Raw genomic sequence first — 27,508 nt, 5'->3', positions numbered from 1 at the left:
CATTACTTTCAATGGGAAAGTTCGCTTCATTTTATGAACGCTTCAGTTTATGAACAGACTTCCGGAACCAATTGTGTCCATAAACCGAGGTACCACTGTATTCTGTTAGACCATACACTGGAGATCAGTGCTAGAAATGAGTGACCTAAATTATCCTACTTATTTGGTGGACAAGGCCTTTTGTGGATGGGACAGCTGTGCCCTGCTCCCAGGGGGACATTTCCCCTGCTGTCATAGAGAATGGGGTTCTTGGATAAGGAGGATCCCCACAAGTTGGGGGATGAGCAGTTATCCTCTGGGGCCAAAGACAGACCTCTAGGGGTGGGAGGATTTTGGTAGTGGGCAGTTCGAAAGTTAGGGACGTAGTTGGGTGTGTGATGGGCAGGCAGACCACGCGGTCACTTACCTGCCTGGCATAAAGATTGTGGATGTATCTAGAAAGTCTGGTGGATAGTATTGGGGAGGAGTGAGTGGCCATAGTGCATGTTGGCACCAATGACACGAGAAAATGTACAGGTAGGTAGGCGTGTTGGTCTGCCGTAGTCGAAACAAAATAAAAAAATTATTTCCAGTAGCACCTTAGAGACTAAGTTTGTCATTGGTTTGAGCTTTCGTGTGCATGCACACTTCTTCAGATACACTGAAACAGAAGTCACCAGATCCTTATGTATAGCCAGAGGGTTGGGAGGGGTATTAATAAACAGGTCTGGTGACTTCTGTTTCAGTGTATCTGAAGAGGTGTGCATGCACATGAAAGCTCATACCAATGACAAACTTAGTTGGTCTCTAAGGTGCTACTGGAAGGAATTTTTTAATGAGAAAAATGTAGTCAGGCATGCTATGATTTAAGAGAGAATGTAATGAAGATGCAATATAGATGGTACCTGACCCCTGTCAGATTGGCCAAATTGTATAAAAACTGTACAGTAGTGATGTTTGCTGGAGATGCAATAATGGGGCAGGCACCTTCTTACACATGTGGTGGGAGTGCAAAGAGATGGTAGGATTTGGGGATAATAACGAACTGAAAAAGATGTTTAGATTTTCATTTGAAAAAAGCCAGAATCCTTTCTTTTGGGGATCATGTCAGAAGAATTTTTTTTTAACGGTCAGACCAATATTTATGTATGTGACCACAGCAGCAAGGATACTAATCATCCCAAAATGGATAAGTAGCAGTGTCCCCTGGTTATCTAAAATGATGGAATACTTTCATATTGCTGAATTAATGGGGAGAATTAGAGGAAACATGGTACAAAAAGTTAATAAGGAATGGACTATCTTTAAGGAATACCTTAAAATCTATGTGGAGAAAGTAGAACTCCTCACAGATATTGATTGAATCCAGAAAAAGAATAGAACGAAATTAGAGTAGAGTAGAGATGGAGGAAGAGATTTAAAAAATAACGAAATGTGTTTAAGCTAATTGGAAAAATAAACTAGTGCAATGAGAATGGTTGGAAGTCAAGTCACTATGTGGGTGTTTGTGTGGGGTAGGTTTATATTGTAGGTATGTATAGAATAGTTTTGTGTAGGTACGTTTTATGTTAGGAGGGTAAGGTATTGTATTGTGTTGTGTTGTTGTATTGTATTGTGTGTATCTTATATGTTACATGTAAAGGAAATCTCAATAAATAAATAAATAATAATGATTTAAAAAAGAAAATGTAGTCAGGTCCATGTCCTGCTCTTGAATACAGTGGAACCTCGGTTTATGAACACCTCGGTTTATGAATTTTCAGTTTCCGAATGCTGCTGCTTCAGTTTATGAACGCTTCAGTTTATGAACAGACCCCCCGGAACCAATTACACCCATGCTTCGGGTTAAGTATGCTTCAGGTTGAGTACTCCGCGGACCCGTCTGGAACGGATTAATCCACTTTCCATTACTTTCAATGGGAAAGTTCGCTTCAGTTTATGAACGCTTCAGTTTAAGCATAGCTGCCAAGTCTCCCATATTCCCTGGGAAACCCCTGTTTTTCCACCTGTTCCCAGCTGAAAAAACAGATTTTTTTGGTTTTTTCCCCGTGGCCATTTTGGAACTGGGCGGAGTATGCTCAGAAGCGACTTTTGATGCAGCTCTGCCCAGTTCCAAAATGGCTGCAGTGCGACTTCTGGCGCCGCTGCCATTTTGGAACTGGGCAAAGCAGCATCAAAAGTCGCTTCTGAGCATGCTCCACCCAGTTCCAAAATGGCGGCAGCGTCTGCTACTTCCGGTCCGGTCCCTTATTTCTCCGACAGGAACTTGGCAGGTATGAGTTTAAGTACTCTGCAGACCGTCTGGAACAGATTAATCCACTTTCCATTACTTTCAATGGGAAAGTTCGCTTCAGTTTATGAACAGACTGCCAGAACAAATTGTGTTCATAAACCGAGGTACCGCTGTATATTATATAGTACAGTGCAAAAAGAAAATGTGGGGTAATTAATAAAATAATCGGCTGGATCCCTAGATCCAAAGTGAGGGGCTAAACACACTCCCCAGCAAGAGAGCCCCCAGCAGAGTTTAAAATTACTGAATAATGCAGCATAGTGAAGCATGGGATTAGTAGGCTGTTAGACCTTTTAAATATTCCGTTCTAGTCTGTTTTCAGCACTTCCCCTCTCTACCTCTCTTGCAATGAACAGACTACACCATTAGTAAGTTTACATGCTTTACTTACAAACTCCAAAGATCAGATTCATATTTTATTCTATGCAGAATAATAATAATAATAATAATAATAATAATAATAATAATTAATAATAATAATAATAATAATAATACACACATGGACCTGGATGCACAAACAAGCAACTCACAAGTGCTAATCTACTTAATTTATTTTAAATGTGTTCCTTGAACCAGGTGACCTTTGGGGCCAGAAGAAATAGCCATAAAGTAAAGAGCCCAGAGAGAGTGACCACCTTACATTCTTTGCCAATTATTTTCTAGTTATGGCCTCATAAAAATCCAAGTGCATTTTACGTCCACCCAAGTCTTTATTGCTTCATCCTTGGAGATTCCTAAACCATTCCTTCTTGCTGAAATTTCTAAGATATCATTCAATTGTTTAATGAGAGAATGAACACATCTGTGATTAACATGTTTCCTTTCCGCTGTTGAAAAATATTTGTTAATCTGACCCAAGGCATCAGGTTGAAGCCAAGCTGGCTAAATAAAACCTTGGTTCATAGGCAGTCTTGGAGAGATGTGAACAGCACAGCAATCTGACTGAATCCAATACTTTTCATGGGACTGAAGATAAAAATAGATTTATTAAGACTGTGCACCATTATAGTAATTAAAGTATTTCTGTTCATTCTGCTGACTTTAGTCTTTAGAGGGGGGGAATAGACAGGATTATTTACCTGTTCTCATACATTACTATTCCTCACTATATCAGATTGTAATTGTGGGTTACAACCAAAACTATTTCCACTCAGAGTAGACACACTGGAATTAATGACCATTATTTACTTGGGTCCATTAATTTCAATAGGTCTACTCTGTGTGTAATTTAGTTGGAGTCAACCCATTGTTTCCACTCTTCTGCCTTTAATAATAAGGAAAACTCCTCCAAGATAGCTAACAAATCATGGCAGAAACTTTACAACGAGTAAGCTGGGCCCTGCTTCCCAAAACTAACCCCTGGGAAATAGTCACAGAAATGCTATTGAATTTTTCTGCTGAAGGCTGGGACTGAAAACTTTAGAAGCATTCCAGCTCAGCCCTAATTTTTTAATCTTAGTACTTTCTTTCTGTAATTGAGAATGAAAGGGAAAATATAAAAAATGGCATTTCCTTCTAATAACAAGTGATAGTTTTTGTTAATGAAACTGCAAGTTGTTTGACACACAAAAAGGCAGCTGTGGTGGATTTGCTGCAAACTGAAAAGCTATTTCAGGCATGTCCAACAGGTAGATCGTGATCTACTGGTAGATCACTGAACGTCTGTGGTAGATCACTGGTAGATCACAGGCTCGCCCCGAAGAAACTCAACAATTTTGGCTCCTCTAGAAAAAGCTCAACAAATCTGCCCTGCCCTCCTAAAAAAAATGGGGCTTTCCTCCTCCCTAAAAAAGCTTAACAACATTGCCCTGAACCCCCCAAAATGGGCCTTCCTCCTCCCTAAAAAAGGGGGGTAGATTACTGCCAGTTTTAAACTCTGTGAGTAGATCACAGTCTATTGGGAGTTGGCCACCCCTGAGCTATTTGGATGGGTTTAATCAAGATTTCAGTTAAAAGGCAGAAGACCAATCAACTACACGTTCGTTAATCGGAACACAGACCCTAATTGGAATCTGACAGCATCTGAGAATTAAGGTAGAATTATTACATGCAAACATTTCATGTGTATACTGTAAACTGCTCTGTGCTTATCCTATGGTACAGCTCTCAGGTCTGTTGAGGAGCCTGGCCAACACATCGCTCATTCCTAATATGACCTTTTTTCTTTCTTTTTCACATTGGATAACTCGGGATAGAAATTTAAAAAGGGACAGATAAGGAATGCAACACCTCTGCCCCACCCTATCAGCTGCTAATGGTCTGCTTGCTTCCACTGTGGTTCATGTGTAAATAAAACATTTTTTAAGATACAGTAAAACTCCAGTTGTCTCTCATCGAAAGAAAACTAAAACTTGCAATGCTGCTTCTCAACAGCATAATATTTTCCTCTACACATCTCCTTCCTTTCACTTTTTTTTTTTTTTTTTTTTTTTTTGCATAGTGTTTCGCAAATACAGTGGTACCTCGGTTTATGAACACAATTGGTTCCGGAAGTCTGTTCATAAACTGAAGCATTCATAAACTGAAGCGAACTTTCCCATTGAAAGTAATGGAAAGTGAATTAATCCATTCCAGACGGGTCCGCAGCATTCGTAAACCGAAAATTCATAAACCGAGGTGTTCATAAACCGAGGTTCCACTGTACTTATTTTTTATTTGGCTGTCTTGCACTGAAGCCTCCAGGCAAAACAATGAGCTATGCAGGAAGTGAAGCAATACTTATGAATCTAAAGAATCTGTTCAAATGGAATAAATATTTCCCCTGCAAACAGACACTGAATATTCAGTGTGTCATTTCATAAGATACAGACCTGGTCTTAATAGCTGAAAAACGCATTACTTTCTAAATTCCTTTGCACCCTCTTGCAATCCAGGATCCGTATGCTATCAGTGGACATAATCAGATGGAAATAATAGCTTATCTTCCCTATTTTTGTCTGGAGGATTTCTAATGGTACTTCTTATAGAGATTGCTTTCCTATTGAGATAAATGTATATGGCACCTCTTGCGTGTTTGCGGCACCTGCTTATCACCCTGATATTATATTCCATGGTAATCAGATGAAGCTCCTTCTTTAGATGTGCTGTATATGCTTTGAATTGATGCAGATGAAAGAGGTTAGGCTTTTTGAAAAAGATAATTCGCAAAATAGGTGGATTCTCCACTGCTGGCATATAAGGGGTGTAACATTTGTCATTTCCCAAGCTGAGCTAAAAGTCACAGGCGAGGGAGGGCAGTAGAGCTTCTGAAGCCTCCAGCAAGCTGGAAGGATGCCCATGCAATTTTCAAGTGGTGGTAGAAAGGTGAAAGATGTCAAATGAAACCAAATGAAGCCAAAACCTCAGATCTAACATCTTTGAGGTTTCATGTCAAATGGCAGGTAACTTTCGTTATTTTGGTGCCCCATAGTCGTCATGTTCTCAAGCTAATCTCTACCTCCAGCACAAAGCAATCCCCTTCTTAAGCCATAGGTGCCAACTCGCAGATTGAAAAATCCGGGATCGGCAGCATTGCGCACTGGAAGTCGCACTGTGGCCATTTTGGAACTAGGCAGAGTGGCACCGGAAGTTGCTTCTACGCATGCTCTGCCCATTTCCAAAATGGCCGCAGTGCCAGAAGTCGTGCTGCGGCCATTTTGGAACTGGGCAGAGCAGCACCGGAAGTCGCTTCTACGCATGCTCTGCCCATTTCCAAAATGGCCGCAGCGCCAGAAATCGCTTCTGTCCAGAGACTCCAGACATGCGCACAAGGAGCCTCCCTGGGCCAGTAAGAATCCGGGGGATTTATGGGTTTTTTTAAAAAAATCTAGGCTTCCAGCGGGAAATGGCTGGGAAAACGGGGGTTTCCCGGGGAATATGGGAGACTTGGCAGCTATGCCTTAAGCTTGCACAAACATTTGTGGCTTAAAACGCAGATAGGTCATTCTTTCTCTCAGTTTGGATTGAAGCTGGCTTGGGGCAGAAATGTATCAAAGCACAGCAGGATAGATACAGGATAGAGACGGATACAGGATAGAGACGGCCAACATACACTGATTTCTAAATCAGCAGTGGGAGCCACTGATCCAGAGTGAATGGGAGCGTGTACACAACTGAACTTAGTGGCAAATCATGTCCTCCCTCAAAGAGGGCACGTGTTGCAGTGAGATCTATGAGACTGACCTCTTGGTTGTGGGTGGGGTCGTTTGGATAGCCACAACACCCAATTGGAGGTCCCTCGATGCTGCGTTCAATCTGGCCAATGGATTGCAGTGCAAATGGATCGAGGGACCTCTATTTAAGCCCATGCACATGACCCAGAGCTTCCTCTTTCAGCTTGTGCATCGGAACACCCGCCCACCTCTCCCTATATTTAGGGTCTTTTGTGACTGACCTTGTTATGCCGTCGTGTGTCATCTGCAGTTGGGACAGGGGCATGGCAGGAATTTTCCCACTTGGCTGATTGGCTGGGGCCATTTGGGTTTTGCCTGCCGCGTAGCAAATCATCACAACTTCTAAGGTTGTGGATAGGCACTGGTTCATGTTGGTTAGGGATGTGGAGCTGTGCCGATCCCTATGTGAAGGGTATTCCATTAAAGGAAACCAGGGACTCAGCTTGGTTTGATCAACCCCCGTAAGGGGGTTGTGCCTCTGCCTGAGTCCAGGGGAGCATCTGGGGAGTGAACAGAGTCTGCTCCCAGCCTTTTCACCTTCTTCAGGTGTTCACCCTTGGCTGACCTATGCTGGTGCCCAGGGTCAGCGCTACTTGTAAGGGTGTAGGGAGCTAGTCGAACCAGGGCCTATGCAACCACTCACTTTTCTGTAACCAATAAAGTTGTGGCCTAAGTTCTGCCAAAAACCAAAACTAAAATTTGAGTCAAATGTGTCTTTATTTAAGGAGAGAGGTCTTGGGATCTGAACACACAACTTCAGCTACTAAGAGACAGAGCAATGGAGAGGCAAGAGACTGCACAAATGAACCCACGAGAAACTGTGCACTCAAAGTAAGTGCAAGAAGTGAATGCCAAAAAAAGAGAGAGAAATTATGTACAATCCCTTTCAATTACCCCGGTTATGTGTTACATTCAAGGTAAGATCTCGGCACACAAGGAAATTGACCTGCATTAGGCCTCATTGAAGTGGACATTTTGGAATGAGCTTGCTCAAATGGTGTTCCCATAGTACAGTATTGTGCTCCTTGTATTCCATTTGGTAAGCCAGACTCCTTCCCGCTCCACAAAAGAAAGAAAGAGAAAAGAGAAAAGAGAGAGAGAACACCCCACATTATAAAGAATGTGTTGCTATTACTGTAGCATATATAGTTACTGTACCTCTCTGTAATTTTCACTGACTCGGTCTAAGCTGAGAGAATATACCAGGTTCTTTCCTCCCACAAAGAGCCGATCTTGATACTCATCCAGAAGCATTACATGAAGGCCGAGGTATCCAGATGGACTATGGAAGACGGATGTTCTGTTCAAATCCCAGAGCTCTGAAATACAACCAGAGTGTACATTATAAGTGCTGAAAAGCCTTGTGCTCATATTCCCCAGGGAAATTAGGAAAATGGTTCCGGGATAGTTAGATCTTCCCAAGCTTTTAACTTTGTGGAATACAAGGGTTTTCCTTTTTGAATTTCCTTAACCTTAAAGAAAGGCTGGGTAGAGGAGCTTTCCAATTCAGTATTGCTTCACAATACATCATACACTCCCACAATAAGGAGTTTTCCTTTTTCAAGAAAGATATCTTTAGAAAAAATCATAAAGGTCAGATTAAACCAATTGAAAGTCCTCTTCCATCCTTCTACTTGCCAGAGCTATACAACTGTATTGTCCTGACATAAATCGTCTAATGCCTAACACGTTTAGCTAGATTTTGCACACAATTATATGCTGACACTTACTACAAGACTGAGGAATATAGATTTGTAGATTATATATCCTAAATTAAATTCTTCTTTTTTTTAAAAAAAAAAAACCTACTACCACCAAAGATGCCACAATAAAGGTAGTTACAGGTAGGTAGCCGTGTTGGTCTGAGTCGAAGCAAAATAAAAAAATTCCTTCAGTAGCACCTTAAAGACCAACTAAGTTTTTATTTTGGTATGAGCTTTCGTGTGCATGCACACTTCTTCAGATACACTTGAAACAGAAGTGTCAGTGTGCATAATGAGATAAGAATCCGATGTCCCACCTGGGATGAATAAAGACATCGGATTCTTATCTCATTATGCATGATCGAGCTTTCTTTAGCGCCTCAGCCCTTGCTTCCCCCCCCCCCAGGACTAATTGCAGTCATCAGCAGTCGTTAACAGCCATCTACAGGTTTACCACTCCCATCAGCCCATCACCCATTCCCACCCACCCACGCCACCCTCTGTATATATATATAGGGTCTGACACTTCTGTTTCAAGTGTATCTGAAGAAGTGTGCATGCACACGAAAGCTCATACCAAAATAAAAACTTAGTTGGTCTTTAAGGTGCTACTGAAGGAATTTTTTTATTTTACAATAAAGGTATTACAAGATACTACAAGCCATGTCTGTGCCTCCAAGAGGTGTAACCATTGCTGTGATATCTTTGGTGACTAGTATTCAAAAATATGCATTCTAGTCTTCTGTTTATGTCTTGAACCTGTCAACCCCATGTTGGCAAGGATGAAAAAGCAAGACTTTGCAGCCTTGGAAAATGATTAAAACAATTTCTACTTCAGAACCACTGCCATAAAGAGCTGCAGGTTCTTGTGAGCCTTAGACATGTAGACTGCTTCTGCTGTTTGATATTGTTTTGATTGATGTATTTTATGCACTGTACTTTCATTTTATATTTATTTTGCATTAGCCTTTGGGCCAAAAGGTATATAAATATATGTGGTGAATAAAAATACACTATAGTACGCCCACCGCACCATCAGGTCTGATGTTTGATGGAGCAAAGGTTGGAGCTTAGAAGCGCACAATTTCAAATATAAAAAGAAAGATCTCAAGTGATGAGTGATGATGTAGATCAGACACCCCCAAACTTCGGCCCTCCAGATGTTTTGGACTACAATTCCCATCTTCCCCGACCACTGGTCCTGTTAGCTAGGGATCATGGGAGTTGTAGGCCAAAACATCTGGAGGGCCGCAGTTTGGGGATGCCTGGTGTACATAATGCCATTATATAGTTTGGTCACTAAGAGGTACTAAACCTTAGCTATACCTGGGTACTGTCATAGATTTTCTATTGCTGTTCTTAGTTAAGAGAAACCTTGTCCTGCTCCCTAACTTGTGTGTCCTTTAAGCCTTCCGAGTCAATGACACTTGCCCCAGCTCAACCTAACATGAGATTGTTTCCCAGTCTACTCTTACCTCCCAAGCAAGCTTACACTCATGCACTGGGGGGCAGGAGAACATTAGCTGGAGGCGAGAAAAGCTGCAGGAGAAAGGAGACGCCTCATCAGCCTCATCTTTAAGGTATGAATGTTCTGGAAATATTCAAGAGTTGTTTAAGGATTTTAGTTTCCTTCTGAATATCTTTAGGAAAAGAACTAAGATCTCAGGTGAGAAACCTTCTAGAAGGATGGGGGGGAGCTAGTTTCCACAGGACCCATCTTGAGACTTACCCACTGTTCCAAAATTCAAACCTATTGGCTTTTGTATTTTGGCTAAAAGAAAAATATTAGATAAAATAAAAAGGAGAATTATTGGATTCCTGGGTTCAGGTTTGTGGCAAGTACTTTTGGGTGAGAGAGCCCCAGCAGAGACTTTTCAATCCTGTTCTCATGAGACCAGATCACAATAGGCTATGCATAAATATTTACAATATTCAGCATCCCTAGGTACATTTTTTAAAATGGAATCTTAATACATTTTAATGTTCATTTTTCAATAGCAACAATTCTTCTCAAGCAAAAAAGATAGCATGGCCGATGCTTTGCACTGAAAGTAAAACAGATTCTCAATTGAAACACAATTGATTCTCAATTGAAAAACAATATTTTCCTCCCATTTTGATTCTGTGTGTATTTAAGCAGGTTAGTCTTAGTCTCAAGTAAGTAACATATTTCACTTTAATCACGGGAAGCTTTATAGAAAGGTGAGTGAAGTTAGCACCAAAATGAAAAAAAAATTCCCTTAGACCAGTGAATCATATGACCCCCAAATTCTCTTAAATGATAGGTTTTCAGTGGAAGGAACCTCAGTCATTATCTATTGTACACCTAGTTGATATTCCGGTCAGAGCTGTGAAGACATTTCTGACAGACAGACAGACAGACAGACAGGTGAAAGATTTTACAGAGTATATCGTTTGCACAAGCAGACCTCCTTCACAAATTCTCTAACCGCTTGTGAAATCTTCCTCAATCTCAAGTCATTATATGGAGCATCTTTCAAGGAGGATGCCTTCCAGATGTGGGGCACTGGTGAGTGGCATTTTGAACTCATCAATATGCAAGGGACCCCTTTCATGATTTCTCTATGGAGCAACGATCCACGTTACCATATGTCCCAAGCAATAATATCCCAAACTGTATAATGTAATAATCTACAAAGTTTCATGTAATGTGAGCAGACCATCTAACGGGCATCTCGTGTCTTCAACTATCAAATGGATTTCCTGCCATTCTTAAACATGGGAATATTTGTCAGGATGTTGGCAGGCTACCAAGACATTTAATTTGTCTACATTTCTTGGTACCTGCTGGAGAAGAGAATGCAAAAAATGATAGACGTAGTCAGGTGTGGGGGGAAGACAGAAAGACTTCTTGTTTGGAGAGGGTGCAAAATTAGATGGCAATCCAATCCCTTGGGCAGCGGTGGCAAGGCCTGATGGAGAACTTCTGTCCACACCACACAGCCCTGCTGCTCGTGCCACCCTGGGGGGATAGTGGAAGGGACAGTACAATGTCTCTTTGTAGATTTTTACCAGAAAGTGGAAATGGACCGGATAACCACAAGCAATCTCGTCCATGGGCATACAGAATTGTTCAAAGTTGTGCTTTATTTTAAAGCATTCCCATGCCATAAGTTGGCGGTACAAAAGCGAATTGTAATTCATAAAGACAAGTCAACATCTGAAATTAAATAGAGTGATTATTGTTCTTAGAGCAGGTTAAGTGTTTCATGACGTTCAGAAATTTATCCTCGCACTTTAAAAGAAAAGAAAAGATTGGACACTTTTTTTTTTTACTGGAGCCATCCTGAAGACAAGCAAGACAGAGTGGTTTACATTTCCCCTTCTCAGTTGGATCTGGTTGCTATTACTGCACAGAATCCAAAAGGCTGTAAAAACACGAGACACATCTACACTGTAAAATTGGTTACAGCCTGTCTAGATTTTTAAGGGGCTCTGTATGACTGAAATTATTTCCCTAATTTTTCCTCTGTCATCTCCTATAAGAACTTGGTTTAGGCTCCTTTGTGAACACATATCAAATTCAGCTAGTGTCATTGAAACTGATCTGTTTTTAGATCTTAACAATGGAAATATAAAACATAACAAACCTGCCAAGATCTATGGCAGGAGTCTTCGTATAATCCTACTGAAACCAAAGTTCATGATCACAAAGAATTATGGTGTTTGCTTCCCCTCCCCGGTTTCCACTGGGAGATTGGAGTTTCCATGAAAGGGGATGGGGCAGTAACTCTACATATGAACATTAAGCAACTTGTATAGCTTCAGATTTTACAATTTAGCCTTAGGAATAGGTTCCTCTCCAAACAAATAAATGAGCACCCTTTCAAATAAACTAATTCAATAACAAACTGGTAATTATAATCTAATAAAATTCCTAATCTAATATTCAAACAAACAAGTTCTCTAGTATCCTTTTTCAATCATCCTTCAGTTTTTTTGGAAGGGAACACCATTAAAATGTTAACCATTTTATAGGTGGTCTCTTCCCCAAAAGAAAACTTGAAAGAGACATTTTTGTTTATTTTTTAAATGGGAGTGAGGGGGGGCATAAAATTTACTGTTTGGGGGGGTCCTTTTGTATTTCATTCATTCATTCATTCATTCATTCGTGTGTGTGTGTGTGTGTGGCTTACAACTCATTATCTCCACACAGATGAATGGTTAAAGATTTTGAGACTAGATAATAGAGATTCCTATTGTTCTGCCAAATCAAAATTCCTATTGATATGAATATGTGAAAGACAATCTCACTGTCAGCAACATACTCGATGTCAACAGCACAGCTGAGTTAGATTTGTGGGGCTGAGACTGTGTCACACTAATAAGTCAGAGAAGCAAATTTCCAAGAATTGTCAAAAAATATTTCCTCTAACTGGGAGTAGCTCTTGGTCTCGGGCTGAGGTACCTCCTAGCCCTGCTATCTAAGATCCTTTAAACGGAGGTGGAAAGTGAGCCTGAGACCTTCCTCATGCAAAGCCGTATGTTGTGCCACTGAGTATGGCCTCTCTACTGAGGGATCACAACATTATGGACAAGGAGATATGACATACCTATAAAACCAGCCAGCAACATACTGCCATACTAATCTTGAAAATGAGTAAGAGAACACTTCTTTGTTCACTATCTGAACATCACGGTCAACTCAAGCAGGACCCCTTCCTTGGTGGCTGCTCCATAGAATAGGGCAGCAGCTCTACAGAAAAGTTCAATGCCAAGAGCTTTCCGCCCCATCACAAGTCTGGGTCATATGTATCAGCTAATCACATGAACTGACTAAAATGAAAACTTTCAGAGAAATGAATTCATACAAGCAAGCCACTGTTTGTCTAGTCATGAACATTCAGACAGCAGCGTATTCTGTCTTCCTGACATTTTCTTACGTGGTGTTTTACACAACATAAAGGTCTCTTCTGGAAATCTAGTGGAATCTACTGGAAGCTTAGTGATCATTTCCGTGTTAATTGCTTCCAGAAAAAAAAGGCAACCCTGTTTACCAGGAGGTTTAATTTAAAACCCAACACCTGGTCCAGAGCTGTGATATAATTGACACGGTACACCAATGTTTGCTTGTTCTAGTTGTATGTTAAAAACAATCATAATGAAGAAATCTTTTTTTTGGGGGGGGATAAAAGGTTTATATTTTTCTCTGATCAACCACTTATTCTCCAGATGCTTTCACCAGAGTCAATGCCTCTCATTAGTCCTTGAGTTCTTGGTGATTTCACTGAGTAAACTATTTTGAACAGTATCAAAATCAAAACCTCCCTGAGTCTTGAATGGGAAAATTTGGGAGAGGGGGGAATTTGGGGAAATGAGTGAATGCTTCAGTAACCTTTAGACCAGGCATAGGCAAACTTGGCCCTCCAAGTTTCGGGACTACAACTCCCATCATCCCTGACCACTGGTCCTGTTATCTAGGGATGATGGGAGTTGTAGTCCCAAAACATCTGGAGGGCCGAGGTTGCCTATGCCTCCTTTAGACCCCAAACTTGAAGGTCATCAAACATGGTACTTGGGGTAACGTAGGTACTGCTTTGTAAACTAGCACACCTATCTCATTGCCCCCTGCTCAACATGTAGATTGTAAAATGAAGAGGCATTACAAATCCCCAATACTTTAATGTGAGTCTCCAATACTTTTCCTGTCAAAAGGTCATGGAAACATTTGAGCAGTCCGGAAAGTGGAACAATACAATGCTCTTCCCATCTGACAGCAGTGTGGTTGGGAATATTTTATAATGCACATCAAATTAAAATCATTTTAATAGTTGAAATCATGGATCATTATGTTTTAGAAAGAACACCTGGTTCAAATAAAGCAACATATTTCTTCTGATCAGCCACAGACAGGCAGGTCCTTGGGGACGCTGGTTTATTAAGGTGTACCAGTCACTTACACACTTATTACCAGTTGAGACAGAGTGGAATTCTTCCTACAGTGTTTTGACAGAAAAGGTATCTGCTGCCTTCATTTAAAATGAAGATGCCGGATTTGAAGAGGTGGGGGCAGGGAGGGTTGGTCTTCAGAATGATGTTTAAATTGAATTTCCTTTGAAATAATGGATAGAAGTAATCTATCCCTGGAGAGTTACACTGGACGTTCAATCCACAGGCTAGCATGGCATGTGACTGGCAGCTCATGTAAAGCTATCTTGATCCCAAAACATCTAAAGGAATAACAACACAAAAGCAGCATTGTACTGACAAGGAAAGGGAGGGGGCAGAGAATGTAATGGGACAGCAACAAAAAGGGGCATTTTTCCTCCCATGCCGTCTCCCTTACCAAACTGGCACCATAGAAACCAATAGATTTCAAGTTGCACCGTTAAAACTGGGGATGGGGAAAAATTATGGCATATCCGTTGAAGAATGCAAAATGACAAATATCAGAAAATATAAGCAGTTAATAAATGATGTGTAAAAATAAAGTTCTCATCACCACTAGGACCAATCATTTCCACGTGGAGCTGATACAGTTTTCAAAAACAGTGCAGGGGCAGCAATTTTAAGTTGCCGTTAACAACTGGAAAGGCACCACTCATTCCAATGTGCAGGGATTTACTGATTTGCACGGGATAAGGCCACATGTTTCCTATCTCACGCAGCCTGCAAAACGTGACAGTCGATACAAATTGCTGTATTGTTATGTACTGTCCCAATAAGCGCCTTCTTTGCACGTTCAGAACTTCTGCGGAGTATCAGCAGGAATTCCAGAGGCACACAAGCACACCATCATTAGCAAAATCCAGCTAAATCAGATTGTTTACTTCAGATGAATTTTCACAAGTCTGATTTATTAGCACTTTATTTGCACCATCGCCCCTTGGAGTCCTAATTCATTGTGATGTACTTGCGAAGGAATTTGGGCTCCAGCCTCACTGCTGTGCCCAGAGAGGGAAACTGATGTACCAACCAGCTTCAGCTTACTGAGAATCTTAGCTTTTTGTTCTGTTCTGGAACCCCCCCCCCTTTAAAGCAAGTTTCTAGCCATAATGGATGGGGAGGTGCACTTGAAAGTTTGTGAGAAGTGGCTGCTGAAATCTCAAAAGCTAAAGAAGAGGCTGAACCAGTTTTCCAGTGGTTTGCGATGATTCTGTGGCATCCTTGCCCTTCTCATGTTCAGCACAATGAGAGCAGGGAAAGCATATTGAACAATTGAACCCAATGTAAATTAAGGAATAGATAATGATGTAAATAGGCTAAGAATTGTGCGATATAGCAAGGTTAAAGTTCACAAATTGCAGAGAGGTAAATTGGAAGTCAAAATAGAAGATATGTAAATGATGTTTATTTAATGATTATTCTTTTTGTATTTATCTAGTATTTAGTGTGTTGCCTTTTTTCTTTCTTTTTTGTTTGTTTTTGTCTCTGTGTTCTTTGTTTCTTTTTTCTTATACATTTGTCTCCACATTCCTTTTTTTTTGTAAAGGACGCGTGTGGATGAAGATTGTTTGTTTTTGTCATTATGTTGTCTGTTAATGTTTTTAACAAGAAAACCAATAAAAAACGTTTGTTGTTTTTTTAAAAAAGAGAGAGTAGGGAAAGCATACAAGTTTTTATAATTTATACAGGCTGTATAATTTGGCTTCTCTTGACAGAAAATCTGGATTGTCCAAGTGCAATATTCTATTTTAACAGTGAGTACATACAGCCTATTAAGTGGGTATATAATGTTTCATAATATGTTCAGTACATCTGAGATTTTACCACCAGCAAAATTACCATAATCCACATTGCGGATGCTGAGAGTGGCTTACCTAAGATTCCCCTGTGAGTTCATAGCAGAGTCAAGATTTGACCTTGATCCATATTTTCGCTGTGCTGAACCACCCCCATTTATTTGATTTATCAAAAGTAAGACATAACTCATATGCATGCATCATTCCACTGAAAGCTTTTACATAGCTCTTTCGACCTGGAAGCTCTAAATATACACTGATTGTGAATTCCCCCTTTCTGGGCAAGGTTCTTGAAGGGGTGGCTGCCAAGCAGATCCAGGCAGTTTGGCTAAGGCTGTTTTGGGGGATCCATTTCATTCAGGGGTTTGGCTCAGTTTGGGTATCCCTGAAACCACCTTGACCGGCCTGCGCTTGTCAGGAGAGAGAAGGGGGCGTGTGACCCTGTTGATCCTCATTGATCTCTTGACAGCTTTCAGCATTCATCAACCAGGATATCCTTCTGCAGAAGTTGGGGAGCAAGCCCCACTTTAAGTCAGGCTCAGATTGAAGGGCATTGGCTCCATCTCAAAGCAAAATCACCTTCTTTAATTTCAAGTTCTGCACATCCTGAATATCTGCCTCATTGTGTGTGTGTGTGTGTGTGTGTAGATTTTCAAAGGCTCCAGCATTCAAAGTCTGGGAGCCACTGCTTTTCTGTGAGATTTAGATTTTCCCCTTCTCAACTTTAATAACAGAATTGTTAAGCATGACTCACTTTTTTTTTGAACCACCTGCATACCAGCTGAATAGTCTCGCCTATAAGATCACATTATAATTTAACTTAAGTAAGGACTGGAGGAACCATACTTTAAAATTATGGCTCTGAAGGAATGTCTGCAGCAGTCTGTGGGGCCTTCCGCAATAAGTACACTCACGCCAAAAACAAAATTTAGTGATATATTGTAGTATTATAAGGATTGAGGTCCTGAATAAACAATCTAAAACAGGCATCCCCAAACTGCGGCCCTCCAGACGTTTTGACCTGCAACTCCCATGATCCCTAGCTAACAGGACCAGTGGTCAGGGAAGATGGGAATTGTAGTCCAAAACATCTAGAGGGCCGAAGTTTGGGGATGCCTGCTCTAAAACAATGAGTACAGGAGCAGGCCCAACTGGAAACGGCTTTCTTTAGTGTGCACTTTGAAGCCATCCACCGTGAAGCCGTCTGCAGATACACTTGAATGGTCCCCACAAAATTTCCTACAGCAAATTAAAGAGTAGTTGCTTCGTATGCAACTTGTGACCCCTCCAGCCATTCCCTGTGGTCTGCCAGGTGTTAAGATAGCTCATTGAATTCGCAACAAGCAGCCCCTACTACCTTCTCCAGAGGCAATAGGTTCTCAGCGTCAGAAAGCTTGCCAACCCCTGCCCTGGAGAGCTGCTGCTAGTCAGATTACCGTATATTGTGCTGGAAGATGAACTACAGACTGACTTAGTACAATGCAGCTTCCTGTGCCTTCTGGACCACAAGTTGAGGAGGCTGCTATGGGAGCAATGGTCCTGTAAGAAAACTTGAGTTCCTGGCAGTCGGCCCAGTCACAGTCCGGTCGGCAGGCAGTTGAAGCCCTGGCTGAGGACGTCAGGACCAGAGGCAAGATGGTGGTGTAGAAGCAGGAGCAGGTCCAGGGCAGGCAGTCGCAGAGTCAAGGAGCAAGGCAGAGGCGAAGGTCTGGGAGTCAAGGAGCAAGGCGTCGGCAAGGCAAAGGTCCAAGGGTTGAGGATCAAGGTGTCGGCAAGGCAAGGGTCCAAGGAGCAAGAGGCCAGAGGCAACTAGGCAGGGATAGCGTTGCTGTGGCAAAGAGCTGAAGCGAAATGCTGGGCTTTTATCCCTCCCAGCTCCTGCCACCAGGTGCAGTGAGGTATCAAGTGGCCTCACCTGAGTGACCACTCCTTGCTTCTCCAGCACAAGCTGAGGCCTCACCTGAGTGGTCACTCCTTGCTTCTCCAGCACAAGCTGAGGCAGGCCCCAGTCCTGCAAAGCACTACAGGCCCCAAAGCCTGACTCCTGCCCATACTCCTGACAGGCCCAGAGGATGACCATCTTCTAGAATGGGCCTTGTCTGCAGTGATGGAATGGTCTCCCCAGGAAGGCTCGCCTGGCGCCTTCACTGCATATCGTTAGGCGCCAGGTGAAAACTTTCCCCTTTGGCCTTCAGCTAACTGTGGCCTTTTAGAAGTGGGTGGGATGTTTTTAATGTATTTCTCTTTCCTCTTGGTTTTAATGTATCTCTGTGGGGTTTGTTGTCTGGTTAGTTGGTTGGTTTGATGTACGTTTCTTTGGGTTGTCCTGGGCAAGATAACGCCAATAGCAAATTTAATTAACAACAACAGCAACAGCAGCAGCAGCAGCAGCAGCAACAACAACAACAACAACATTGTTGGTCTACATGGAGCCCAAATTCTACAGTCACAGTTCAACAGATTTCACAAGGGAGACGCGATAGCCACACAACCCAACGGGACTGTTTGCTCTTATATTTATATACTGTCCTCTTGCAACACATCAGGTTGCGTACAGCAACATGAAAAACAATTAAAAGCAGTACAGAACAAACATTAAATGACTGACTACTCCAGAAAATTTTATACCACTGCATCGCCTGTCAGCATATCTAATAGGTATGTTTGTGAGGATAAATTCCATGCACTGCCTTGATGTGGATAAAAGTATGGTAAATGAAATGATACATTCACTGGGCAACACAGCTGTTGCCTCTGTAGTTGCCATAAGCAATTGCAATGCATTACAGATGATAAGCTTTCAGAAACTACGATGGAATCTATATTAAAAAAAATGCTGAAAATGCTTTTTTTAAAATTAAAAAAAACATTTTGAAAAATACATTGAATTTTGCATAGCTCACTGTCTCCATCTAGTGTCACATTTGTATCTTGTACTTTACAACACATTTAAAATGTTTTATTTGCAAGTGTGTAGCTGAGTCCTAGGTATGGAAAAAACTGGTAGAACATATGTGCCCAGACTTTATGTACTTGGAGTCAACAATCTCTAATTATATACTCAGCATTGCCCAAGCTCAAGGCTCCTTAAGAAAACACGGGATGTTTTAGCTTCCATCATTGGGTTTTAGCTGGAAGTTGTTTGAGGCTGGCTTCCTTTGTGTTTCCTATCAGAGCTTAGATCTATTAAGTACTTCATGCATCCGCTCATCTACTTCACACATAGCAATGTGCACAAAGCAGGGAGCTCTGCCACTTCTGCTTTTTTTTGTGGACGGAATCTTTGCGATAGAAGTACATTGATTAATATATAGCACATTTAGTTAGCAGGGATAAGTGGATGTTCGTAGCACACTTGACAGCTAGACCTCCTGGACTGAGGCTCTTGCTGTCTTCCTTCCTGCTGTGTGTGCCAAACATATTGCTTTCATTTCCTTTGGACCACTCCAGCATGGCTGGGGTGTCTGTGTCTTGTTGTCAGGGCAGCCCTGGATCTTCAGACACACTGCCTAGGCTAGCAACCTGGGGAGGTCATTTCAGCAGTGGCGGAGCTTTATGCACCGGCACCAGAGGGTGGAGAGCAGGCGGGGGCCGGGCTGGCATGCATCCCAGGGGCATGATGTGCCACCCGCAGGGGCATGACGTGCGTCCTGGGGGTGTGGTGCGCAGTGCAAGCGGGGGGGGGGGGCAGCTGCGATGACACCCCATTGGGATCGCGCTGCCGGGTCAGTGAGCTCCCCCCGCACTCCTCTTCCTCTGCCAGTGCACTTCAGTCCTTCGTAATGCAGTGGTTTGATTTCACCGGGGGAGGCACACTCCATTGTCTCTCAAGACAGATGAGTGCCAGCCAGAACAATGGGGCCAGCCACAGGGTTGAATGATTTATGAAATTTATATTTCACCTTTCCTCCAAGGAGCTCAGGCTTAATGATGTATTTTTATTGCTGTACAATAACAACAATAACAATAACAAAGTGCCGTATATTGTTCTCCCTCCTGCACCCAACATTTTCTCTTTACAACAATTCTGTGTGGTAGGTTAGGCTCACAGAGAGCTGCATGATTGAGTGGGGATTTGAACCTGGATCTCTCCAGCCCTCACCCAATGGAGGGTCAGCATAGGAAGAAAACACCACAATCCTCTGCCATCTGATTCCAGTAGTTTTCAAAGTTGCTTGGAATGTAGCTACCACTAGAGGCAGGTGCCCGGAAGCCTGACCGGTTCGGTCGCTCTGGGTCCGGAGCCTCAGGGAGAGGGGTGGAGCAAGGTGGGGGCAGTGGGGGCAGCCGCCCCAGGTGTCGTCTCCGCATACCTGCCAAGTTCCTCTCTGAAAAATAAGGGACCGGACCGAAAGTAGCATACCGGAAGTAGCGCGGTGGCCATTTTGGAACTAGGCGGAGCATGCTCAGAAGCGACTTTTGATGCTGCTGTGCCCAGTTCCAAAATGGCCTCCACACCAGAAGTCACGCAGCAGCCATTTTGGAACTGGGCAGAGCAGCATCAAAAGTCACTTCTGAGCATGCTCCGCCCAGTTCCAAAATGGCCGCCGCGCCAGAATAAACCGGGGGGAAACAAAAAAATCTGTTTTTTTCAGCTGGGGACAGCTGGAAAAACGGGGGTTTCCCGGGGAAAATGACAGGCAGGCAGGCAGGCAGGCAGGGAGAGGACGGGAAGGAGGCATGCAAGCAAACAAGCGGAGGGTGGAGGGAAGGAGAGAAGCTCTCTCAACTCAGGACCCAAACTCTGTAACCCCCCAAAAGCTCAACAACTTTGCTCAAGCCTTCCCTAAAAAATCTCAACAACTCCTGGCAATGACAATGGGTAGATCACAGCCAGTCTTTTTATACTGTGAGTAGGTTGCAACCTCTTGGGAGTCCAACAAGATTTCAATGTGGGAGGGGGTGACAAGAAATTTTTCGCACCAGGTACCACCTGACCTTGCTATGCCACTGCTCAGGGATACCACATCTATGATGTTGAATGGAAGACGAGAGGCTCTGTGTGTGCCAAATTTTGACGCCGCACAAGATGCCACTGAAATCTGAGATGCAAAGCTCCGCCATTGTTACTGCATTTTTATAACAATGCAAGTGATAGCCCCAAGCATAACCAAACACTAGATCCCAAATTTGCATTGGCATGATGCAGCACTCCACAACTTAAAATCGCCACGTGGAAAGACCTAAAGTGGCTTCTTCCATGCGGCAGCCACAAGATGAGCCTGCCTTTGTCCTTGTTATGGAACAAGTAGTTGCAATTCTGAATTAAAGTGGTGCACACGAGTGTGGCTTTGCAAATTTAGGGAAAGCATTTGTGATGTTTTATTCTAATGCTTGTTTCTCCAGAGCAGAATTTCCATAGCTGGAAATTCTGCTCTCCAGAGGCTCAGAGGGTCTGGCGAGGTTGTTTCCTTATTGAATCTCCATGATATCATTCACTCTCTGCGATGGATTTCTTTGATGGCTTACAGGGAATTGGTTGTGGGTCACTGGCTGGAGTAGAGACCATTGGGACAATATAATCACGAATGGCAAGAAGACTAAATGGACACCATTGCATAACCCGTCTCCTTTGCCAGTTCAAACAAAGATCAGAAGGGGAAGGGACCATAGCCTATAAAAATGTGTGTGTTTTAATTATAACGTATGCATGTAGCAAAACATTCAATGCAGCTGGTGCCAGCTGTTTTATAATGTGAAACTATTTTAGTGGAAGAGGCCGTTTGCCATCACAAACAGTGCTGGAGGAGTGGGCAGAAAAACCCATGTTGCCAAATTAACAAGTAAAATAGTAACCCAAACAAAAGCAGACTTCTATTTTTCATATGAATTTAGGCTAGGTGTGAGCAGCTGCTGATAATTTTAATTTGGCTTGGAAACAGAGAAACAGCAGCCTTTAGAAAATGCTACTATTGTATACTCTGGACTTAAAATATTTTTCTTTTTCTTTTTTTACAGTAAAGTACCCTATGTTCTGCACAAAATGCTGTGTTATGCCATGTAAATACACTATTGCAATTAAGCCATTTTGCTTATATTTTCTGGATGCAAATAATTTTTCTGCTGCTGTAAATCACAAGGCCTGGGGCAAACTGAACATTATGTTTAAATCCTGCAGGCCTTCTTATTTATATTTTCCATGGCGGTTTCAGAAAGAGGGAATTTCAAGCACAGAATAAGTCCGAGGGGAAAGGGTTAAGTACCTGTGTTGCAAGTACTGTAACAGGGTCAGGAATGCCTATCACTGTTTTTCACATTCGATAGCAAATTCTGATCAACTTTGCAACCACACAACATTATCTTTCTTCTTTTTCAGTTCTCTAATTTGCTTGATATTCTTTGTGCCCACACATTTTTCACATGGCCACTATGAAATTTAATGGGGGCTAAAGTAAGGCAGTTAGAAAAAGAAGTTAGAAATGAGTAGTATTTTCCCCCTCACCAGAAAAAAGGCCCTTTAGGGAAAGCGCTTTATATTATCAAATATAAAGCAGGTTGTGGAAGGGCTGGGAAGAAGGCCCTTAAGGTTTGGGCTGGGGCCTAGGCCGTACCAGGAGCTGAGTAATGGGGGGCGTGGTTATTTAGATGGACATAATTTGATTGGCAGGAGGGCCTCTACTTAATCTCAGCTTCTTTCACTTTTGGGCTACTCTTGCTTTGGTGTCTGAATCTCCCTCCCACCCACCGCTTTCTTTTACAGGTTTAGCCTGACCTTGCTTTGCCTTTTATGGGGTCGCCTGTTAAAGGGGCCCAGTAGGAATTTTGCCATTTGGCTGATTGGCTTTGCCACTTGGTTTTTGACTACTGCTTAGCAAATCGTCACAACTTGTTAGGTTGGCGGTTAGGCTTTTGGTTATTAAATTTGGTTGGAGGAGGGGTGTGGCATCCAGATGCCTACCCCCCTTCTTAATGTTGCTCCACATAGAAGTAAAGGAATCCTGGGGCTTTCGCTCTAGTCCTGGAGGTCCTGCATTGCTGGGTTCAATTTGGCCAATGGGAAGAAGGCGAGGGCTTCAAGGGACCTATTTAAGCTTCCTCTTTTTGCTCGTGCATCGGAACACCTGCCCACCTCTCCCTATATTTAGGGTTGTTCTTTTTCCCCCAGCGATTGACCTTGCTATGCCATCGTGTGTCGTCTGTCATTGGGACAGGGGCCCGGTAGGAATCTCCCCACTTGGCTGATTGGCTGTTGCCATTCGGGTTTCGCCTGCCATGTAGCAAATCGTCACAACTTGTAAGGTTGCAGATAGGCACTGGTTCAAGCAGGGCAGTCTCGAGCAGGTCGCGCGCCCTGGTGCTGAGGGGCAGAGATCGCTCTGGCGCCCCCGCCCTCGCAGGGTGCAGCATGGTTTCCGCACGGCTTTGCCGCACGGTGCCCTGCCTACCGGCCCGGCGCCCTGGCACACCACACCACCGGGGGTCTACCTAGAGCCAGCCCTGGGTTCAAGGTGGATAGGGATACGGAGCTGTGCCAATTCCTATGTGAAGGGTATTCTGTTAAAGGAATCCAAGGACTCTAATTGGTTTGGTCAACCCCTGGTAGGGGGTTGTGCCTGTGCCCGAGTCCCGGGGAGCACCTGGGGAGTGGACAGAGTCTGCTCTCAGGCTCTTGACCTTCCCCAGGTGTTTACCCTTGGCTGTCCCATGGTTCGCCCTGGGTCAGCGCTACCTACCGTGGGCGTAGGGAGCTAGTCGGACCAGAGCCTATGCAACCACTCACTTATCTGCAATCAATTAAGTTGTGGCCTAAATTCTGCCAAAAACCAAAACCAAAATTTGAGTCAAATGTGTTTTTATTTATGGGGGAGGTCTTGGGATCTGAACACGCGAACACGGTTTTAATAGTGAGCCTGAGAAGTCCCACACATGCTGACCAGGGATGGAAGAGAAATCCAACTCAGGAAACATCTAAAGTGAAATTTATCAAATCTGCACTATACAAAGCAATATAAGCTGCGGAGCACAGCTATCATTTGAAATTTACGCTTATCTGAATTTTTATATGCAGTTCTCCAACCAACATTTGCGTGAAAAGAGTACATTAGAGGAAAATATGCATAAAAATGAAGGGGTTAGTGAAAATAACATCAAGCGGTGCTTAATGGGGAAACGGCTTGCAACAATGTGTACATTTGTCAAAAATGCATACAGCGGTACCTCTACTTATGAATAACTACTTACGAATATTTCTACTTACGAATGGAGCTACGTCCGCCATCTTGGATGCGGTTTAGATAGGATTTTTTCTACTTACGAATTTTTAGATAGGGTTGCTTCGACTTACGAATTTTTTCTCCCAATGCATTCCTATGGGATTCGACTTACTTTTTTTTTTTGACTTGCGAATGTGCGTTCGGAACGCATTAAATTCGTAAGTAGAGGTACCACTGTATAGACATGAGTTTATTGGGAGAAATTCATGCCAAAATATTGAGGAATTTCCGTGATGACTTAAATAAATAAATAATGAATTGCTGTAAAATGTAGAGAACTGAATTTAAGATTGGAAAAACAAGAAAGTGAGAGAACCAGAATTGGCAGCTGCACCCCCTCCCCCCGGCTGATAAGCATAAGCCTGCACTGTTATCTGGAACAAATTTTGAAGAAGACCTTCCCTGTTAAGAATAGCCTGATTATCCTCATGCCTCTTTTCTTCTTTTCAAGTTCTCCACATTCTATACTGGGAAACATTTCAGTGATAGACATTTATGTGCGTACTCATGCTTTCTGTATATACTATGCTGCTTATGCCTCTTGAAATACCGGGTTCTGAAGTGAATTCCATGAAAGACATGCAAGAAATCTCCTTTATTTAAATATTTACTTTATTCTCACCACTCTATCCAGTTTAAATGGTTTAAACCAAGTGTGTGTGTGTGCGCACGCGCATGGGAGGGTAAAGGCGAGGGGAAGGAGAGGACAGAGTTCTTCCACCTTTAACTGTGCTATAGCAGGGGAATGTCAGCTGGTTTGGCCTGGCATGCCAGTTTACATTCCCTCTCAGAAGCTGGACTATAAACATTCCGACCAATTTCTTCTCCAGCGGCTTCAAGTCATGCTAATGCAACCGATTGGTGCCAGAAGCGGACTGCCTGCCATATGCACATTACAGTATAGACTGAAAATGTTTTGTGAGTCTTTCTGTTTAACAAAACACACCCTTTAATGGAAATTCAAATCCCCCCCAAGGAAGTGCTAGCATTAAAACTCTGCTCCTGCAGTGACATCCAAACAAGCAGATGCTGCAGAACTCCTCCGAGAATCCCAGTGGATTTGCATGGGAGTCTGCCTACTCAAATGCTGTGGCCAGTCCGACAAGGGCTGAAAAAGTACTGCATCCAAAATCACTGAGCAGTGACAGGAGCAAAAACTGAACGAGCAAACTGAGGCTGAATTCTGGGTCATTTTTAAGACTCAAACATGCAAAAATTTCAGAAAGCTTCTGTTGGGGAGGTGGGGGGCAAGGATACCCGTGAACAATTTTATGCCAGTTTGCTTTCGGAGTAGCTAGCTTTAGTGACATGAAAGAAAACATTGCACATATGTAAATTGTATCTTTCTTCTCTTATTTAAATTTAATTTTTGCATATATATATATATTGATATCCCGCTTTATCACTACCCGAAGGAGTCTCAAAGTGGCTAACATTCTCCTTTCCCTTCCTCTCCCACAACAAACACTCTGTGAGGTGAGTGAGGCTCAGAGACTTCAGAGAAGTGTGACCAGCCCAAGGTCACCCAGCTGCTGCATGTGGAGGAGCGGAGGCGCGAACCCGGTTCCCCAGATTACGAGTCTGCCGCTCTTAACCACTACACCACACTGGCTCTTGTTGAAAGGATGTAGAGTAACTGATCCCTTCCTAGACTTAAAAAAATAGGTAAAGGTAAAGGGACCCCTGACCATTAGGTCCAGTCGTGACCGACTCTGGGGTTGCGTGCTCATCTCGCATTATTGGCCGAGGGAGCCGGTGTATAGCTTCCAGGTCATGTGACCAGCATGACAAAGCCGCTTCTGGCAAACCAGAGCAGCGCATGGAAACGCCGTTTACCTTCCCGCCATAGCAGTTCCTATTTATCTACCTGCATTTTTATGTGCTTTCGAACTCCTAGGTTGGCAGGAGCTGGGGCCAAGCAACGGGAGCTCACCCCGTCACAGGGATTCGAACCGCCGACCTCCTGATCAGCAAGCCCTAGGCTCAGTGGTTTAACCACAGCGCCACCTGGGTCCCCTAGACTTAAAAAATACCAAGGCTCAAAACGGCAGTCCCTGGGGTTGGGTGCAGCCGGCCTTTATATGTGTGTGTGCATTGGGGGGGGGTAGACCAGAGTGAAGCCTGTTTCACTCCCGTCTTCTCCCAAGCTCTGCCCACTTACCCAATATTCAAATGGTCAGCCAGCAGAAAAGCCAGCCAATCAGAGCAGCTGACCTGGGAATTCCCCAACTGGCAGCTATCCAACCCCAGCGTCGCTCCCAGCGAAGTGAAACCGCCGCAATGGGCTGCAACAGCTGCCCACCCCACTAGCTGGGTAAGCAGCCATTGTGCAGCAATATCTGAACCACCTCAATGAAGCTCTCTGTCAGGGCCCCTAACATTCTCATGCCCACATAATTTGTTTGACATCCCCATAATTCTTCCTAATTTTCCCCAGGCGTGTAGACCAGAGCCATTTATCTGCTACTGGATGCTGGAACGTTACTTGTCAACAAGCCTTTTGGATTTCAGATGCATAGCAAGTTTGCTTTCCTCTGTAGAAATCACAATGCCATATGTATGTCGGCTCAAAAGGCAGGAGCGTGTTCAACAGAGGAAGCCACATTATTAATGCCTTTATTTTAGTTGAATAATAGGACCCAGCACTGCACCTCCTTTAACTTGTGGAATGTAGAATTGTTTTCCCAGCAGAGAGTGGGAGAGAAAGATAGCAAGGTTGACTGGATGTGGGGTGCAAAATAATGGAGTCTTTTGGAAGCAGGAAACCTATTGGTTGAGAAGGCAAAGTCCTGGGGTGAACAGACAAGAAAAATGATGACCGATATGAAGTATGATGAACTCCCCCTGAACATAAATGAAATAAGAATGCTCATCAAAGCATTGCTGTGCCCTTCGACTGTGAGGTAATAAGAAAGTGCAAAGATGAATAAACTTAAGGCTGTATCTCATTAATCATACGTCTCTTAAGAGTGGCACTGCTCCCTTTGCTTTTTCATTTATACATTTGCATGGCGAGGTACAGCTGATGGGCTCCTACACATTTTTGCAAGGTAGCCAATGTGTCAGAGCTTGACAAATGAGCTCCCCCCCACACTCCAAAGCTCAAATTATGTTATTTCTATACAACGTTGACTAATGTAGGAAACCAAAGTAAGATAAATTATTTCAAAAATCGAAAATGATTTTGGGCATTCTTGGAAAGCGGAAGGCGAAAGGAGAGATTCCACAACACCGGATAAATGAGGTTGCTCCACTTCCATGCTGCCAAACTCTATTTCAATATATTTAAGGTATCTCTGCATGCCACCCTCCAGGCACAAAACCCCAGGATGGTCCACCATTTCTAGATGTTCTAAATGCTTCTCAGTGTTTCCAAATAGTTTTAATTAATTTATACTTTGAATTGTGTTGTGCTAACATTGTGACATTTGCTACCCTGGGCTCCTTTGAGAGGAAGTGAGAGGGG

At 43.0% G+C, this 27,508-nt stretch overlaps 1 protein-coding gene across 2 annotated transcripts in view; it reads right to left on the bottom strand.

Annotated features, from left to right (window-relative positions):
* SEMA3E (semaphorin 3E) overlaps positions 1 to 27,508 on the bottom strand; it is a 159,515-nt gene that overhangs the window by 79,131 nt on the left and 52,876 nt on the right. For both annotated transcript variants that reach the window (XM_035138052.2, XM_035138053.2), the window contains exon 2: positions 7,582 to 7,742. In XM_035138052.2, coding sequence (XP_034993943.1) covers positions 7,582 to 7,742 — 161 coding nt within the window. The remainder of the gene's footprint in view (positions 1 to 7,581; positions 7,743 to 27,508) is intronic.

The sequence above is a fragment of the Zootoca vivipara genome, chromosome 5 (genome assembly GCF_963506605.1).
Source record: "Zootoca vivipara chromosome 5, rZooViv1.1, whole genome shotgun sequence".
NCBI lineage: Eukaryota > Metazoa > Chordata > Lepidosauria > Squamata > Lacertidae > Zootoca > Zootoca vivipara.
This window is presented reverse-complemented; position numbering and strand designations above follow the sequence as displayed.